This window comes from Polyodon spathula, chromosome 6 (assembly GCF_017654505.1).
Source record: "Polyodon spathula isolate WHYD16114869_AA chromosome 6, ASM1765450v1, whole genome shotgun sequence".
Taxonomy (NCBI): Eukaryota; Metazoa; Chordata; class Actinopteri; order Acipenseriformes; family Polyodontidae; genus Polyodon; species Polyodon spathula.
In genome coordinates, this window is record NC_054539.1 from 3,805,676 (window position 1) to 3,826,270 (window position 20,595).

Below are 20,595 nucleotides of genomic sequence, written 5' to 3' on the forward strand. Positions count from 1 at the left end.
GCAGGCGAGCGCTTCCACCAGGATATACTGGACTTTGAACGCCGCTACCAAGGACAGTATAACGAGAACATGATGGGAGACTACATTTGGTGGCTGATTCGTGAAAGTGATTTACAGTATAATCGTAAATCTCGAAAAACTACTCACTTCTAAATCTTTTGTAGTCATCTTTGTATTACTTTAGTATAAATACATGTTAATTTGGATTCATATGTTGTTTTTTTCTGACTTTATGTGAACGAAAAGACACAAGTTCGCCCGTTTTCTCATTGGAAATAGGTACATTTCAAAATATCACTGTCCTGGTCACAAAAGCAAAGTTTGTGGGGAATAATAGCCATTTTCTATACTTTTGAGGCATAAGCAATTAGGAAATAACACTTACTACCCAGGACCAAAAATTGTGTTACATAGTGTTATTAAATATTTTACTTATAAAAAAAACAGATGCAGAACATGTTGTTATGGATCTAATTCAGAGTTTGTCACAAGTGAACAGCTTGACAATGCTCTTAGTGGCTCAAGATAGCCGGTTTGCAGCTTCAAGTGGCACTGCGGTTTCCTTGTGACAGCAGCATCCTAGGACACTGCCATTAAAGTGCCCCTTCTCTAAAGTGATGGACGTCAGAGAGCCAGAGAACCCAACAAAAAGGCACAAGGTCGCCCACCAAATAAACTGCTATCATAAAAAAAGACGTTCACCGAGCCCTAAAAGAGCTCCACAAGGCTACAGCAACATTCTGATTCTTTGCAAGTAAACACAAATGACACATTTGCCTCATTCTGACAGAGACAGATAGTCCCTCCAGGCAAAGGCATGAGGCACATTGCTGAAGCCTTATGAGAAGGGCCAGTAGGGTACGTGGTCTGTGAACAAATCCAGGTCCCAGTCCCTAATGCTATCAATCTCACTTTTTAACCACAGAATTCCACCAGATTTACATTGCACTACCAGAGCTAGATTGATGCTCAACACAGATAGGCACATGTATCCAATAAATAAGTATGACTGCTATTGTAATAAAACATGTTGAGTGATGTGTATGGGGCACTCCTCTGCTTCTTATTGACAAAGACCATGTCAAAAAAGTCAAACATACAACTCCACTGAAATGAGTGTAGGCTAAGAATTAGACAAATATTGAAAGGATTTGAATTTAAAACACCTTGGTGATTGACTGTTATTGTCTCACTTTCTGAAGTAACTCTGGATGTGACAATAGGGCGTCACATTAACTTTTCTCAAATCCCACACAGAGTACAGTCCCAATACAACTATGTTTAAGACTGGGCACACTTACCTCTTTCACATGATCGGCCCAGGAATCCTGATCCAGAGCAATCACAGACGAATCTGTTCCAGCCCTCTCTGCAAACACCATTGTTCCGGCACGGATTGCTGAGACACTGCTTAGCCGGCTCCTTGGAACAGGATGGCTTCACTCCAGCAGCAGCCTGGATTTCAGCCATCCGCCGGATATCTTTGCTCTGACCGTCAATGAACAGGTCCCTGATGCAGCCCACATAGCCGTAATTGAGCAGCGCTGTCCACACTTCGGTTGGAAAGATGAGGCCCACTTTGTTCTCTGGCAAGCCACCTAAATACAAGTTGTCATCCAGGTCTAGGATTTCACTCTCTCCTGGTGCGGTGTATGGTGTGCGGTTGGTGTTCACAGATATGGTACCTGAAAGAAGAGCATTCTTATAATATAGTGGAAAGCTTTGATATAAAAAATACCAATAAATAAATCCATATATCTTAATGTAACAATGTAATTAGACATAAGAACATAAAAAGAAGAACATAAGAAAGTTTATAAACGAGAGGAGGCCATTTGGCCTATCTTGCTTGTTTGGTTGTTAGTAGCTTATTGATCCACGAATCTCATCAAGCAGCTTCTTGAAGGATCCCAGGTTGTCAGCTTCAACAACATTACTGGGAAGTTGGTTCTAGACTCCAACAATTCTCTGTGTAAAAAAATGCCTCCTATTTTCTGTTCTGAATGCCCCTCTATCTAATCTCCATTTGTGACCCCTGGTCCTTGTTTCTTTTTTCAGGTTGAAAAAGCCCCCTGGGTCGACATTGTCAATACCTTTTAGAATATCAGAAATAAATTAGAATTATGTTCTTCTTAAGTGGTTTGAAATCTGAACTACAATGTAGCAAAAGAGAAACCTGTAATAAAAATATGATTTAAGTAGGAACAGTTTATTTAGATTTTATCTGCTGTTAACTTGGCCTGGAGTTCCCCCTTTGTCTCAGCATGGAAGCCATCTTCAGAGAGAAAACAGGGATCCAAAGGTAGCTGAGTCTCCAAGGCGGAGTGGAGAAAATAAGTACCTTCCAGAGGGAAGACACAGCTGCAGAGGGTACAGAGGGGAAGTGGAAAATCACAGGAACACAGGCAAACCGTAATGTTCATCTCTGGGTTTGAAAGGGAGGCATGTTATTTTTTCCCAAGCAGAGGAGACCAATGTGCAACCTTGTTGATGGCGCTAAGGCATTAATATTTAATCTGTGCTGTGATTCGCTCTTTCATTTTTCTATTAGCCCACAGTATATTTTCAAATAATCAGTCTTCAGGTCCTCAAGACGCCCATTAAAGAAGTTACAAATACTGTAGGTTCTTATCAGAGGTTCTCTGTGTATTTTATTTAGATACCTGTGCAGGCTCAGGAACATACTTCAGTAATAATCACTTTTACATCACACAGTGGTTTTCCAGAAGTATGGCACTATTAAAATATGTATATAGTATTGGTTGTATAATTGACATTATTTTATCATAGATCAAACACTGTTTAATGTTATACTGTATATAGTATTCAGCAAGTTAAAATTAGCTTATTGAAATCAACAAAGGTTGACTAATTGTTCCAAACAAGACACGCTATTATGAAACCAAAAACCATTTTGCAAAATCATTATGATGTCTCTGCAAACATCAAACATATAAAAAAGGCACAAAAAGATGTAGGCTGTGCCTGGAGACACACTAAAATAAGTCTGCACCCACCTTGGCATTTAATTCTGCCTACTGAATAAGGGACAGCATTGCCGTTTCCCCAAATGCATTAAAGTGAATCGCATGGGTTTTCCGGTGATTTACTGTTTTCCTTCTCAAACGGATACACTACAAACAACAATGCACTTGACTTGTTTGTTTAAGTGAAGATCACATCCGTGCTCTGTGATCCGCTATTTGATTGACATGTTTATAGATCAGTTGTCTGGTGAGCAGCCATGGTGGATTTGTAATTGATGATGATTTCCTGCAAACCCTACAGTAACACTATAGCCATGGATAGGAATCATCTGAAAGGCTGTTGAGAATGAGAATTGTGGTATATTGTAATCTTCATTTGTCCAGTTCATCAACTTGTATTGTTCCAGAATTACAGTATACAATATATAAGACACTGCAATTGTAATGTGAATTATTATTATTATTATTATTATTATTATTATTATTATTATTATTATTATTATAATAATTATAATAATAATAATAATAATAATATAAATAATAATAATAATAATAATAATAATAATAACACAGAAAAATAAACATGGTGTTTGACTTTACTCAGACTTGTAGCTATTGTACCTGTTAAATTAATCTATTTAATTTATTAAACAAGCAATGAAAAATGAAATATATGACAGGCTATTCACTGGTGTATTTCTTTCAGATGTCTGAAACCTCAACATAACTCAAGGGGCTTCATTGCTTTTCACGCAACATTGATTCTGTATCTTGGATGCATTATTATTATTATTATTATTATTATTATTATTATTATTATTATTATTATTATTATTATTATTATTATAGTATTTACTGTTGTCTGTATGTAAATGAAAGAGGTGCATCAATGGAGAATTTGCATACACTTGCAAAGCACAATGACATGGGCAGTCAACCACTGTTATAAGGCTCTAAACAAAGCTCAAGATCTACTGAAGAATTATTAACTTAGCCCTTAAAGGTTACATATTCTCCATGGACAAAGACCTGTGCAGATGTTCTACCTCTTCAGTACTGCAAACCTGGCAATAATGAGCAGATGCGCAGCCAAACATTTCCCATAGGTTAGCGCTAATGAGTCTCTTCAATCATATTCATTATTTCAGCAATTTCATTTTTAACTGTTTTCAGGGAATGCAATCTTCGTGCTTCATGATGTTTGCAAATGCACCATGAAAGCTGATTCTAACTATGACATGCAAGTCATTGCTAAACAAATGAACTTCCACTGTAGGCATGTTGAATGGCAATAACAGAAATGTAGGGTTATATTGAAAGGATTTAGATACCAAATGGGATATAAACTGTCATTTTATAATGCAGATCTAAAATTGACACTGTTTTGAGTACACAGTACTAAAGTGCTACAGTTTAAACTGCAACTATATGCTGTACATGGACCCTGTTATGCAGTTATATCAATTATTTTTATCTTGTAAACACACTGCTATCTAGATAATGGTTGCATGGAATATGTCATGTTATAGTGCAAATTCAAATTATATTTACAAGATATATTCAAAATGAACTTTAAACTGTTGGGTTTTTGCCGGGTAAATGCCCAATGTTGTGATTTAGCTGCAGAGGGTACTCCAGTTCAGAACACTTACTCCTTGTTTGCTTTTAGCTATGGTGTTTTGTGTGAGACAAGCCATATTAGTGTAACAGGGTCAAGAATGCCCTGTTCACATTTATTTTACGTATTATTTTTTATAATTGTATTATTCATTGATTTGATTAGTGCATGTGTATATTGGCTGACATTTTATAACTGATTTGTATCAGTTATGTTGGCTTACTTGATCTGCCATTTTTGGCAAAGACTAATTGAATCATTGATACATTTATGTGCCTGAATATAAATAGCACACATCTCTTGCAAAAGGGATGGCCATCCTGGTGTTTGTGTCTGTGTGTCTGTTTGTGCAGCAGTGGGAACGCAGTGTTTGCCTTTACAGTAAACGACAGTAAACGGAGTTTCCCCGACAACAGGTATTGGGCTGATTGTATGCCAGTGTTGAATAATGAACGTGAGTGACTTGAGTGTTTTTAACCTTTCGGTAGGCAACCGGAATTTAGGAACTGAAACCAAAAAAATATATGCTCGCTCGCTCTCTCTCTCTCTCTCTCTCTCTCTCTCTCTCTCTCCTCTGTACGGGACATTGTGTATATTTTAAATGATTTGCACTGACAGTTTGCTAAATAAATTATTCCAATTAATTTGCAGATTTTTACAATAAACACACTTAAACTGAATTTATTTCTGTGACTTTCTTGGAGACCTTGTTCTTGCCATTTTAGATCCGCTGTCTGAATTATCTTAGATCCATAGCCTTATGCACTGAACTAGCGTAGTCGGTCTACATTCTCTACAGGGGAGGTGTTATATTTGTGCTATCTCTGTACGCCCCCGTGCAAGGGAGGGTTACATTTGCATTCAGTAGAACACTACTGGACGAGGAATTCGGAAGGGGGAAATACAGTACAGACAACATGAAATGCAACGAAAATCAAAAAGCAGTACCTGATCGTCCATCTCTCTGAAAGTCGACATGATACCACTCTCCGTCGTTCACTTTTTTGTTTACAGCTCGTGTTTTAATCGTACCCGATCCCATATCAAGGAGGAGGAACAGATGGCCATCAAGCATTTCTATAGCGAAAAAGTCCACCTTCAACATTTGAGGATTCTTGGCGTCTTTATGGTGCTTTGGCTTGCCATGACTAAAGAGGAGCAGGCCGTTAGGCTCTGTGGTGCGGAAGTCAAAAGAGATGGAGCCTGTTTTCTTAGCGTTCCATTTATGTAGCGTGATATAGGACTCTGGAGTTTCAAACGTGATAGGGTCCAAGGTGGCCACGTTTTCACACTTAAATGCCACAACACCATGAACCTTCATTTTGGCTTCGCCTTGTTTGGCCAGTCTGGACAACTCAAGCCTGACATCATTGTTTTTATACACGACCTGTTCACAAAGTAGGGAAATGTTAGAGCAGTAAAATGATAAACAACAAACCTGACGCAACATTTTCAGATTTCAGTTTCCAAAATACACATACATGATTCTGTTTGCAGCGTGTAGTGGTATTGTATCGAAAAGGGGTAAAAAAAGGATTAAAAATAAAGTGAAATAAAATCGACAACGGGTTACATGTTTGAATAAGAATACTGCCGTTTATTGACAACTTTTTCATTTGTATGCTTCCAACTTTCAACCAAAAAACACCCTGTAAGCCCTTTATACAGCCAAAATACTTAAGAATTTTTATTGCAGCAAGAAAGTGATGATACAAACTCAAAAATCTTGCCCAAACACACACACACACACACACACACACACACACACACACACACACACACACACACACACACACACACACACACACACACACACACACAAATGGTGGACAATTCTCAAATAAATTGTAATGTAAGTTTTACCTTTTAACATTATTATTATTTGTGAAGTAAATGTGTAAATGCTGAGTAGAATCAACCCACTGCAATCAAGAAGATTGAAATATTCTAATGAATTAATTAACAAAAAAAAAACATGATTGCATTTGTGACTGAAGAACATAATGTGTAAGTATCTGATTTTCATGTGCAGTGCTACAGCACTGTATGTCGTTAAGGGGGTGTCACAGCATTATGAGCAAAACCAAAATAGAAAAATCCAACCCAGACCTGTGCTGTAATGTTTCTTCTACAGTTAATTCCTCATGGCATTTCGTCTCATGCTTCCACACGAGGGACACTTACAGAAAACAGTTATGGCAGTCCAAGCCAGGTTTTATGATGTGACCTAGAAACCTGAGGCAAACTTGAACCCAGAAAATATATATATAATATATATATATTATATATATATATATATATATATATATATAATATATATATATAATATATATATATATATATATAGTCCCAACACACCACCACACCCACACACACACACACCTGCAAGCTGAATGAAGGCTACAGAGGCAACAGATAAATGCATAAAATAAAGTATATTTAGAAACCTAACACCATGAAAAATTTAAAACATAATATTCTCAGGTCCCCTTTGAAAAGTACTGTATTCCTTTGAATTTAAGACAGCCAAATCTCCAACCCTCAACTTGAGAAAAAAAAAAAAAAAAAATCTGCATTTACAAGGATGCATTTACAAAGATGCATTTACTCATATAAGAAAACGACATATGGAGGCAGTTTGCAGTTGTCTGCTATTACACACAGCATTACAGTTATGAGTTGCTTCTCATTTCCAGTCTGTCACACACAGCATTACAGTTTTGAGCTGCTTTTCATTTCCAGTCTCTGTCACACACAGCATTACAGTTATTTGCTGCTTCTCATTTCCAGTCTGTCACACACAGCATTATAGTTATGAGCTGCTTCTCATTTACACTCTGCTGTCACACACAGCATTACAGTTATGAGCTGCTTCTCATTTCCACTCTGCTGTCACACACAGCATTACAGGTATGAGCTGCTCCTCATTTCCACTCTGCTGTCACACACAGCATTACAGTTATGAGCTGAATCTCATTTCCAGTCTGCTATCATCCACAGCATTACAGTTATGAGCTGCTTCCTATTTCCAGTTGTGATTACTCACACATGTTTTTCTTTCCTTTTTGTGAATTGTGATATTGCTTGGCAAGTAGAAAAATACATGGGTCTGATTAGAAATGAGCCTAACAACGAAAGGCTAAAATTGTAAAAGCTTCTCTTTGAATTCCTCAGGTAGCTAATGACGCTTTGTTACAGACAGGACCCTGTCGCTGGTTCAGCTGCGCTGCTGCTGTAGTAAACAGAAAGGCTTGCCCAGAGCTGAGTTCATCGGGATATCTTGATTGGCTGATGGGCATGCCCAAGGAGCTTACACCTGTTTAAGGACACAGCAATGCCAGTTTAAGGCTACTGCACCACTGCCATAGCTGCACAGGCGGGCACTGAGCGAAAAATTGCTGTGTTTACATCGAGGAGCAGAGCGTCTGCAACTTAGGATAACTACTATGGAACCCTTCAACTGCCAGTCAGTCATGTTGCTGTTTGTGTACTCTGGCAGTCACATCTGCTGGCAGTTTTAATTCACACATCACTATACTGTACTCGAATTTAAGACGCAGGCCATTTTTGAGAATAAAAAATTAAAAAGTGCGTCTTAAATTCGAAGGAATACGATATGCCCTTTAGAACATCATATTCCTCAGCAGTGAAGAAAGAAGAAAGACAGACCTCTTCTACTCTATGGGGGTTGTCTAAAGTTCATTGTTATTAGAGCAACTTCTGCACACAAAGCAAGTTGTTTTTTTAAACAGAACAGCCTTTTATAAATTTGCATTCATAGTATAGTATTCACCGGTACTTAACAAGGAGAGGAATAACAACAAGGCATAATAGTATACAATGTCAATTGTTTCTGAGGCGAGTACTTCAGCACATTAGTACACAAGTTGGCTGCATTGTTGTGACAATGAGTATTTATCCTAATGTACTGAGAGCTTCTGGCATAAACATGTATACATATAATTGCCTAGCAAGATAATGATATTTTACTTACAACTTCATTGCTCTGTTGTTAATAGTGTTAATGTTTTACCACAGATATTTACACATACATAAAACTGCAGTTTCTGAGAAGGCAGGATTATTTAGTACCCTAATATTGGACACCCACATAAGCTGTGGCATTTCTAAAGAAGAGTCTTCACTTTGGTGTCGGCAGAGAACAAGCCACAGTGAACACAATGACACCTATGGTCATTTACTATGGGTTTACCTTTACCATTATAGCTTTTCATAACTAAGACAACCTATGGTCCCCAACAGTGCCTCATACAGTATGAGCAAAGTACTATGTTCCCAATGACTTCTTCAGTGCAAGTACAAAAAATGAACACTCTACTCTGCTAGATATCAGCCACAGCATGTGTGGACAGACATACATAATTTCAATAATGCTTATAGCATAAGTAACTGTGTTCACAGATGAAGGCACATTTGTCCACTTGACTTATTTTCTGATATAAATTTTACCTTACGTGTGTGTGTGTGTGTAGGTGTGTGAGTGTATGTATCCCAAGCAAAGTGACCCTATGCCTGCCTTGAATCTATTCTGGTAAATGCATTCAGAAACAGCTGACATTTTATGGTAGTCTGAAACAGCTGACATTTTAAGAACAATACAAATCAAATTCATTTAAAACTGCTTTAGTCTCAAAGAAACTGCAGAGCCTTGCAAGAATCCTGTTTTGCAGTTAGTCTGCTAAACTGATTGTAGTCAGGAGTGTTTTCAGTAGCAGAAAAAGCATGCATTCTTTATCACACTTTTTGGGCAAACTTGGATAATCCTAAATAATGATACTCAGTGATCAAAATGTAGCTATTGTAATTACTGTTCTTGTAACTGTTCACACTTGCTATGACTGGTATATTAAAAATATTTAAAGTAATTGTAACTAAAACACTTCCATAAATCTATTTCATTTTGCACTTCAATTAGCTACACAGGTCTCAAATGTGCAGTTATTTAAAGAAACATCTAGCAGAGATGTGTTTGTATTTAAAAACAGACATCTACTACTACTACTACTACACTAGATTAACCATTTAAGGTCATATGTTGGACCAGGTCCGACATTACAATTTTCCCTTTCCAGTCCGATGTCGGACCCTGTCCAACATCATCAAAAAGACATCAACCACAGGTCTCTAGTGCCGTTTAAATCTGTTTTACTCTGAAAAAAAAAAAATTAAACAGCCCGTGTAAAATAAACAGCGTGTGTGAAAATCAATTGGACCTGACGCGCCTGACAAGTGCTGAATAAATGGACCGCAAAGGGTTAAAGGAAGTTTCCCAATTTGCCTGCCTTCTCTTCCAGAAAGTCTGTTTACTGCTTTACTTCCTTGTTCATTTTTACCCCGGCAGTGATCTCAGGGTCAAAGCATCTAACTGGCTGCAAAGGATGTCAGTTATTAGGGGTAGCATCTAACTGGTCATTTGAAGAGCGAAGAAGCCAGTGAAGGGGGGGACAATTTTACCCTCCAGGTGAAATAACCCAGGAATTTCAATAAATCTGATAGCTCGGCTTGCAAACAGTAGTTCTTGAAGCTGGTATAGTACCAGATATTATGTTTTAAATTGAAAATACGTGTTTGCTAAAACATCTTCTTCCACACTGTATTTGAGACCTATGATGGATGTACATGCCAGAAAAAATGTCTGGAACTCATTTGTTAGCTACTTAATGTAGGATGAATAGGCATTTATTTTAAAGTGTGACTGATACTTTTATTTGTCTTTCTTGGTCTTTGGCTGCTATCTGTTACTTTGCTCAATCTTCTATAAGCTACCATTTGTCTTACAGACATTATACAAGGTACATTGTCTGTTTCACTCACACAAGCATTTGTAAAGTTCCCTTTCACCTACACCGGTGTCACTGCCAAAGGGCTAGTTTGTCGGATTGGGTTCAGCTCTCAGTTTGCAGCACATGCAGAGCGATTGAAAAAGTAATCTTTAGCAGCAGCACTACTGCTGTACCTGAGGGATCTGATTACAGAGTGGCACCCAAGCTTGTCAGTACAGTTGCTTGGATGCATTTCATATCAGCTAGCTTCTGTCTGTATTGCAAAATTTATTACAGTTTTTGTGGAGCTATTCCAGTACTTCTGCATGAATCTACATACTTCATTCTGCCTTCGTTTAATAACTATTGTTCACCTCATTGCTTAAAAAACTCTGATGAGCAGCTGTTTTCTTGCTGATGCTAGGTATTGGGTTTCCTAGTCACTTAAGCCTTTTAACACGTCCTATTGTTAAAGTGTGCACTTTGGTGCATGGTATATTGCAAAGTCAATTTCTGTAATGTAACTTTTATCTTTTTGCCGCTATTTTCGGTAAAAAGGGAGGTTAACATTTGAGTCTGTGGCTAAAACAGCAGAACAGTGAAGAATGTTAAACGGAAGGCTGCACTGGGTTAAACTGTTGTCCAGTTAAATACAGACAGCTGCCCCTGTGAAGACACTAGACACTCCATGGACAATTCCATCTGGAATAAGCTGGACTTTCTTTTTGAGCAAAGCAATTGTAAAGGCAGCTAATACAGAACAATATTTATGAATATTTATTGCAATTCAATTTATTAAAATAACAACAAACTTAAGCTTTTGGGAATATGTTCACCTCCCCAAGAAAGGACATTTAGTTAGGAAGTATAATACAAAGAAAAAATAAATGTAAGAAATTAAATACCGGTATTATGAAATAAAATGATTATTTAACTGATCCCTTTAAGGCTTGGTTCCCTAACATTGCTATAGGAGGTCATATAGCCTACCTCATTCTGAAATGCTATGCTGACATTCATCAAACATTATTGACTAACCAATCGGGTGTCACTATTCCCAGGGAATGGTCCATTAGCTGGCAAGATCAGAAGTCATTAATCGGAATAAAAGGTAAACTAAGGTAACACTAAAACTCCTGGAGCTAGTAAATAGGGCCATTTGTGAAAGAAAAGTTACATAACCAAAACAATACAGCTCGTTAAATGGCTTTGAGTCTTGGGCATTTGGGATTTTTCTTGTGTATATCTCCTCAAAAGAAGCAGCCAACATGTATTCCACTGCTGTCTTGTGCGGATGCAAAACAACACATCCTGCTGTGCCCTGGCCTGGACAATAATACACCCATTAAAGCAGCTGTAAGCACTGTGCAAATACACAATCATTTCAGCCAATTAGATGTGCTGCTTCTCATTGCAACATTGATTATGTGTCATCCGTTTCCATGTCTGCACAGGGACAGGCATGACATTGTATGAAGAAAAAACCCTGCTGGCACAGCTAAGAGGAAGAGGCAATGGGAGCTCTAAGTTACATAACAAGATGATATTACGCTATATGTTTTCTTTTTTTATGATTGAGAGAGAATTGCTGTGTATTAGTATAGTGAGGAATGACTCATTTTAACATTAGCAATGCACTCCTTTGTATGAAAAGGCAAGTAAAATTAGCTGAGCATTCATCTACAATGGGGCATTGCCTCAGGGAGATCAACAAAGCCTTGCACTGTTATTACAAAGCATTTTGGTTGTTTTTTTTTTTTTTAAATAATACTGCAACATTATGGCTTATAACAGTGTTAATGGTCTCCCTAGCGGTCATTTCCTGGCAGTTAATCTCCAACACAGAGGTCATTAACACTTAATTCTTTAATTCCAGGCAGTAAAGGCATTGTCCAGGATGCTGTGCATGATGTTTGCACAATCTGTTCTCATTTTGACCTGTAATGTGCGTATGTTGCTATATACTCACTTATTGAAATAAAGAATGCAATTCACAACCCCTTTTTATGTCATTAAACTGCAACTGTCTTGAGCAGCACAAACCTAACAATTTGCGTACATGAAAGGTACAGCTGCTAAAAAATGTTAACTGGAACTGGAACAGGGATTATGCAGAAAACAGCTTGTTCCCTAGGAATAGACCATCATCCACACATTCATGATTGCTGCTGTAGTCATTGGAGGGCTGGGTGTGGTATAACACTGGGGATCGAAGGCAATCAATAGGATGGTTAAAATAAAGGACACCTTTTACAAGGCAAACAAGATTATATATGACATTATCAGACTGGACAGCGGCTTTCATATTAAAACAAAGTGTGTGTAGCTCATATTCATTCTACAAACATGATTTGAAGAAAAAAAAACTTTCTAACCTTGTGTGATTACTTTATTGATTCTGCAGTATTCCTCTATGGTTGCCAGGTTACACAGTAAAATAAAAATCTATACTGTATATGTACAGGCTGAGAAAATACACAGATAACTAGGGTACACACAGCACATGATGACCACTGCAGGAGATAATCCGGCAGAAGGGCAGAAAGAGCTACTTTATTACAATGAAGTTAAATATATTACAATGACACATTTACAGCCAATGTATTTGCTTCAGAGGAATAATTTTACCATTAAACCTTGCAAAGGTCTCTACATCAATTATTTCTGCTGCAGATCTATAATATTGTAACATTTCTACATAAGGCAAATTAATAGAAATGTCAGTCAGCAATTCATTGATTGTTTTTACACAGCAGGCATTGATATTGCACATTATCTGCTACATTAACCCTGTTCTTGCCGATGTTTGTCATCGTGCTAGTGATATTGTTATACTGTAGATGAGGGACAATGCCTTGCATTTTCAGTTTATTTTATGTAAATACATTTTTAGATCTGGATAAGGCATTAACTTGCTCTAACCGGCTCTTGTGTTTGTTTATATGCCTTAGATACAAAAGCAACTCTTAACTGAGACCTGCAACTTACAATTTTATTCTTAGAGTCAAATAGCCGTGCTCCTGCTACAACAGGGTGTTATTTGTGACACATTAAAGATTTGCTACATCTCACAAAGTAAAAGTGAAATTCATAACTGTGCTGGTTTATTTTCTAAAGAGTTTTCTAAAGGTTAGTGGATGAACGTATTTATATACAGAAACACTCGCTTAGATGTATGATGAATTATGCATTGAGTTCATATGCAGTAATTCACATCATGAACAAACTAGAAAGCACGGGCATGTGATGTACACAAGAGCATATAGCTCTGCTTGAATTCAATAAATAATCTTAACATGTACTGAAAAGCAAGGTGTTCATTTCCCAGATCTATGATGACTCCATATGTTATATGAAGATCGCATAAGGAATGGAGTCATCTCATGATTTAACCTTAACTGAAAATCTCTGGTTTGCCGAGTTTAATCTTTAACTGAATGTAGCACCTGAAAAAGGAAATAACATGGGACTGGTTGTTTTACTATTATTATTATTATTATTATTATTATTATTATTATTATTATTATTATTATTATTATTATTATTATTATTATACCCTTAAATTGAATTCACTCTGAAGTTCTACAGTACAACATATGGTTCTAAAATGAGAAAATAATGGGATCTAAAATAAAGAGGGTCTAGGTGGCTTTTGAAGGTCAGTTTAATGTCATTTAATAGTTAAGAACACAAAGCCCAATTCCAAGAACAATGCTCCAGTTGTTTCACAAGAAATGCCAGACAGGTCAGTTTGTCAGTGTCCATTGTACCTTGTGACCAGGGGGTTTCAATAAATGTTTAGCACATACCAAGCCTGTGCCGACAACTAATGTCAAAGCAAGTGCAGTAAATGATGATACTTAAATAAGCCCTAGAAATATGACTATGTGTGATGTTAGCTGGTTGTGTGATAAATGGATAGGAAAGTGTGCAGCCTTATTTCTACTTTACTGTAATTCTGTAAGGTACCTTGCATCTACCTGCTAAGCTCTGCAGTGGTTAATCACAGACCTGATTTGTATTTCTAAACATGGATTTAATGGGACCAGTAGACCAGGTCTGAAATAGATCATTACTAATGTCAGCTGACAAACAGGGGGTATCAGATTTAGATAATTTCAGGATTTATTCAGAATGAAAAGACTAATGTTAGCACTAAGATTATAGGTAGTGAATTAACATACAGTATTAATTCAATATATATAGTTTCATTAAAGTGAAAACATTAGATTTAATATTTTAACTCACCCGTTTTAGTCGCATCCTTTACTGCCTTTGAATTTTCTTTGACTAGTGGTGGTGTCCAAATAGAGTCAAATAGTTGATAATTGTGTAAAAGGTTAACTTAGCAAATGATTGCAATAGTAACAGCTGGTCCTTTAGAGCATCTAAACTGATTAAAAGACATGATGACTAAACAGTCAGTCAGAACGTTAAAGGTAATGAGGCACCGTGGGAATGAAATTATTTATTAATGAAGGAGGACTAACTTGCAGACCCTTCCCCCATCTTCCCAGCGTAAACCTGGACTCTCATCACTTTATCTATACAGTAACTTAGTCTTGTTTATATCTGTATACTCTGTCCCCTATCACACACTGAACCTGCTGCAATAAAAAAGGGTCTCCCTTATTCACAGTATTTGTTTGAAACACCAACATTATGAAAAGCTGCATGTGTAGGTTGCTTCAGAGCTCTGTCAAGAGCCATAACTACAGGTTGTCATCTGTCCTTTTCATTTCTACCTGACAATACCCAAAAGAAGTCAATAAAAGGGAAAGGTTTTAAGAATCATAGTACTCATGATTTAACCACATGGGTCTCCATTCAAACAATGTAACAGTACATTATTTTCCAGTGGGAACTGATTATAAAAGTGGCTGTATTGATTGCACCTGCACTGTCAGATTCATACAAGGTTTTAACCTTGAGGGATAAAAATTTACCCCTTTTGTAATACTAGTTGTGCTTTCAAGATCGCCCATTAAGTGCTGAAGCCCTGACTCATAAAGTTTGAGGTGATGTTACAGGCAAATTACTACCAACCTAATTAAATATTTTGAAGGTTGAAGTTAATTGGGTACTATAATTACAAAAAATTCTAAGACACGTGTTTTTTTAGAGGGAAAATGGCTGATGATCTTGTAATCAGTTAAACAAAAGCTTGCACATGCAAGTGCAGATTGCAGCTTTGAAAGGTGGATCTTTAATTTTCTTACCAGCCATTTCACCCCTATCACTAATGTGATTATCATATCACATGGATTTTGATGGATTTCATTTCAAAACAACTGTAAAAGTTTTTGTTTTCATTGTGTTTATGAATCAGGTAGACACCCTTAGAAGCCCTTAGACCTTTTTTAAACCTTTGTGTTTAGTGCAAAAAACAATAGGTTTAATGAGCATGACCGAAACCAAAGCCCATGTCAATCGTAGTTCACAAGGCTGTTCAGGATACATTACGGCCACATTGCTCTGCAAACAGGATCCTGTACAATAATGGACAGTTGTATTAGGGGAGGGACCAATCTATTTAGCACATGAAACAGCAAAGTTTACCTCCTTTAAGCAACCCATAAAGTTGTTGCTGACAGGTGAACCTGGAAGGTCAGCTGTGCTAGGACTGCCCCCAACATAGAAAAAGTCATCAGAGCCCAGCATGGTGTAGTCCTCCTGTGTGTATCCTGTGGTGGTCAGAATTCCATCCACTGATATTGTTACCTAGATAACAAAGCACAGGGAAAGGACACGCTATACTCACACACCTATATGCTGCATTGCAAGATCTGTCCCTGTGTGAGGCCTATTTGTCTGAAACCCATTTTCATGTCTGTTTTTGTAATATTATTATTTTTTTGTTTGGTATTAGACACTAGTCTGCAGCCCCCTAGGGAAATCTAAACTAGTTCAGCATTTTACGGATTATTGAAGTAATGTTAGTATTGTCCCTACTGCAACTCAAAAGTAATTTAGCAGACACAAAAATGGTGTTAGTAGAATGTATTCTAGGTTAGTTTAGCTAGGGTACATATTAGTAAGTTTAGCAGTTTATTTTCCACATAAAAAAAATAATAATAATAACATGCACCTGAGTTAGATTGAAAGCACAAGCAATGTGAAGCACCACCACAGTTTGCATAAATCAACAGAATGGGCTGTGGAGCTAAAAGCATGCCTTCGCTTTTCTTTTTGCACGCGTGCACACAAAACAAAAATAATAATTAAAGAAAAATGTAAAAACACACACTTTGAGTGCACATGCAGGAGCACATTTTTATTTTATATACGCGCATATATATATATAATATATATATATATATTATATATATATATATATAATTATATATATATATATATACACACACACACACACACACACACACAAAGTAAATAAATATACTCAATAGCTTGCAGTGAATTATTAAAAATGAATGATTTTAGCATTGCTGTCATTCCTCAGATCCAGCATTCATGCCATGCATTGTGAATGGTAAGAAACTGGCTGAGCCAATGAACACTAGGCCAGCCAGCAAGTAGCCTTATCCTTGTTAATCACAGCTTGATGCAAAGGCTCGCAACGATGCCCCTAAAGGTGAATTAAACAGAATTGGACAGGGGCAGGTAAAAAAAGGAAGGTAACCAACAGATGAAAAGAAGGAGTTCAAAGTAAGCAGAAGAGTACCAACCGCAGTTCCCTTTTTGTTAATGGAGTCTACAGTAAAAGAAAGAAAGAAAACACACGGCAAACCCAAACTAAGAAACAATTAGAATGATATCTACCGAACAATGTAGTTTGTTTACCATAGCGTGTCCAATGCCTGAGTGCTTTGTGGAGAAGGGGGGAGAAAGGAAATTAAAAACTGTGAACAGAATAACGACTGTTACTCAAAAAATATGATGGTTACTACCATGTTAGTACATTATTAGGAACATTAAAGGTAACGGTTAGTAGAATGACACATTCCATGAATGACATGTTAGTTTTTAAGCATGTTAGTAACATAGAAAAAGGGCAAAATAAGTTTACGAGAAAAAAGCAGACTAACGGATATGCGTCCACAGTGTTACCAGCACTGATAGCACATCACAATAATCCCTAAATACACAGTGTTACCAGCACTGATAGCACATCACAATAATCCCTAAATACACAGTGTTACCAAACGTCATAGCTATACTAAAAGCACCCAAATCCTAACATGTCTCTTCTAACATAGTGTATGGTTTTGACAGACATCAAATGGCTCATAAACTAGAATGCCTAAAACTCATCATTTGACCCTCTTTATCACATCGTCTTTTAAAACAAGTTTTGTTTGCACCGAATCCCTGCGACTGTAATTTACAGCACGCACTGGGATCCTTCCCAACTCTCACACCTCCTTCAGCCATATCGATGCAGTTTAGGGTCTGATTACTGCAATGAAACAAAGCAAAGAAGATCCTGACACAGACAATGAGTAGAATGGATTTCTGCAACTGCCTTAACTAAGCATACACTTCTGCATTCTTAGCCTGGTTTTCAACAATACTGTTTTTACTAGATTTGTTTTTGAGGGGGTGGTGGCCACACAACCTGAGCAGGAGCAAATCTAGAGGTTTCCTGACCGGCTTCTCTTGTACGAGTTCTAATAATCAGTATAGTTAGCATGCATTCTGTCTAACATTTCAATTCAACATATAGATATTGCCAAAAGTTTTGCATCACAGAGTATTTTAGAATTGAGACATAATTAAAAAAAATAACTATATGAACATAATGTATATATTTTATTTAATATCATGTAATCAAATAAACTATACAATTATATTGCGAAAGTCTACCATAAGCCTTAATAGTAATACAGTATTTCATTTTAGATTGAGAAATGTGAAATTAAAGAACAAAAAAAATCAGTTTTTCATTGTATATGGACAACTACAAAGTGGTGTGTAATTCAATATGTTAACGTAACATTATTCAGCAGGTTTCATTCCACTTTATGAAACAAAATGAGTAAATTCTATAAGGTGATGCAAAACTTTTGGACATAGCTATATCAACCATACATTACAAAACAAAAAACTTATATCTAAAGTTCCCATTTGCAATACTGTTGTAAATGGAAAATGCTGTTTTCTCAAGCTTGTATTTTTGGCTTCATTCTTCTGGGTCTTACAATGTTAATCCCTTAAGGTCCTGGAATTTTCCCTGTCTGGTTCAGATAACACAAGAATTACAACATGCACCTAGGCTGTTTTCCCTATCCGAGGTGTCTATCAAATCAACAGCATGAAGGTCACTCTTGAAATGATGACTTGAAAAGGATGTGTTGCAGTAAGAATACCTCTGTTAAGAAAGGGGAACAAGACTAAAAGGCTCAAATATGCATAAGAACACAGAAATTGGACTATGGAACAACAGTCAAATGTGCTTTGGACTGTTGATGGATGGACAATGACACCTGTGCCTTCTGCCAGTTCTGTTGTCAATTCAACGTTTGTCTTCTTTCTATTCCTTAAGAATATTATCTTCAAGTATTGCTCATACTTGTTATACAGCTTTTAAAAACACTAGTGGATGCTTTAGGTAGATTGTTGATGTTCATAATGCATCACAGAAGAAAAATGCAACATGTCTAAGACTTTTGCACAGCAGTGTATATATGTATATACAGTGCTTCCTCGCTATAAGGCTCTTGATTATAACGTGCCTCGAATATACGCTGCATGTCCCCCAATTACATGTACTAATGATTCATGCAATATTTCTACAGTAAATACAGTACCGGTGTTGTTCAAACTATAAACAACTTCTCAGAAAGACTGCTATTAAAACTTCTCAGAAAGACTACTGTTAAAACCATCCCTGGTGTCCTGCCTTTTCACCACTGGAAACCCAGCACACAGTCACTACATTGTTGTCAGAACTGGAGGCGAGGCTGGTACCCTGGCAAAGTAGACTAACCCAAATAGTCGGCACAGATTCGCCCAGCATCGATTTTTAAGCATTGAACGAAACTAGACTTGCCTGGGCTGGCCCAGAAATTCAGTGAAAACGGTTGAAAAAACGGGTTTCGCCCAGTCACTTTTTTCAAGTTCTGGGCCAATCTGGATTCGACCGATTGGATGCGGACAAGTGCCGAAAAAAAGTTTTTGCTGCTGTCGATAGCTAAAACGCTATGTTGTTGGGGACATTATGACTGTTGCATTTGCATACTACAGAAATGAACCTTCTGCAATTTAAATTCACCATGATCTTGGTAACTGCATGATGTTTTACAATAAAGCTTAAAAAAAATTTCTCTATTTTACCGTCAGACAAAGATGGCTCCCAGTGATTTCTACCCCCACGTTGTCAGTTTTGAAGGTCAGCTCACTTTTTCAAGCTAGCTCAACAATCACAGTGGAACAACCTTTATGGTTTCTGTTATGTAATTAAAGGTTAGCATCTGTCTATGCTGTCAGTAAGATCAAGAACGTCTTATTGGAGCACCAGATAGAAAGGTTAGGCAAAAGCTTCCATTATTGACACGAAGGCAGAATTAAACACAATTAGTTATTTTTTTACATGCAATGAAATGCTAAACAGGGAGCATTTCAGTAACATTTAGAAAAATGTGCACAGTGACTCATTAACACAGCTTGTTACAACATTACCTATCGTTGCTGCGTTAAAAATGCAGACATGAAAGTTAAATGTATAAATAACACAATTACTTAAAAATATGCTATATGGTGACAGAAGCTTTCGAATCCCAAGTGCTGTTAACGTAGTTTGGTTCATTTAAAACAGGAAGCTACTTGACAGCCATGGCTACTCATGAGTCTGGAAATTCAATTAGCTTCTAAGTGCTGTCTGCTCAAAATGTTTCATTACTTACTCATCTGAGAGACTTTATTCTGTAGTAATATAGCTGATGCTCTTGTTTTGCCTCAAGATACTGTAGGACTAGATAGTTCAAACCCATGCAAATAATTTGAAGACAATTACCATGCATGGGGCTAGATAAGTAAATGCATTTATATTTGAAGCAATATGCAATCACAAGCCCCAACTCAAGCTCTAGATTTGCCCCTGCTCAAATGTGGCATCTGTCAAGGTTGGCTTTAAAAGGAGTTCAATTTAATACATTATTAAATCACTTATAAAAACTGATCAGAATTAATTTAATTAAATTTCTAATAGATATACTATTTCGTCTCTGCTATCATCCATTGTACTGTT

The 20,595-nt window shown here is 37.0% G+C and overlaps 1 protein-coding gene across 24 annotated transcripts in view; it reads right to left on the reverse strand.

Annotated features, from left to right (window-relative positions):
* Positions 1-20,595, reverse strand: part of LOC121316704 (neurexin-1-like) — a 442,910-nt gene that overhangs the window by 280,144 nt on the left and 142,171 nt on the right. For 11 of the 24 annotated variants that reach the window (XM_041251791.1, XM_041251800.1, XM_041251785.1 and 8 more), the window contains 4 exons: positions 17,169-17,213; positions 15,948-16,109; positions 5,554-5,992; positions 1,302-1,685 (listed from right to left, as the gene is read on the reverse strand). In XM_041251791.1, the coding sequence (XP_041107725.1) occupies positions 1,302-1,685; positions 5,554-5,992; positions 15,948-16,109; positions 17,169-17,213 (1,030 nt within the window). The remainder of the gene's footprint in view (positions 1-1,301; positions 1,686-5,553; positions 5,993-15,947; positions 16,110-17,168; positions 17,214-20,595) is intronic. The other 13 variants (XM_041251794.1, XM_041251793.1, XM_041251792.1 and 10 more) reach the window with 2 other exon arrangements.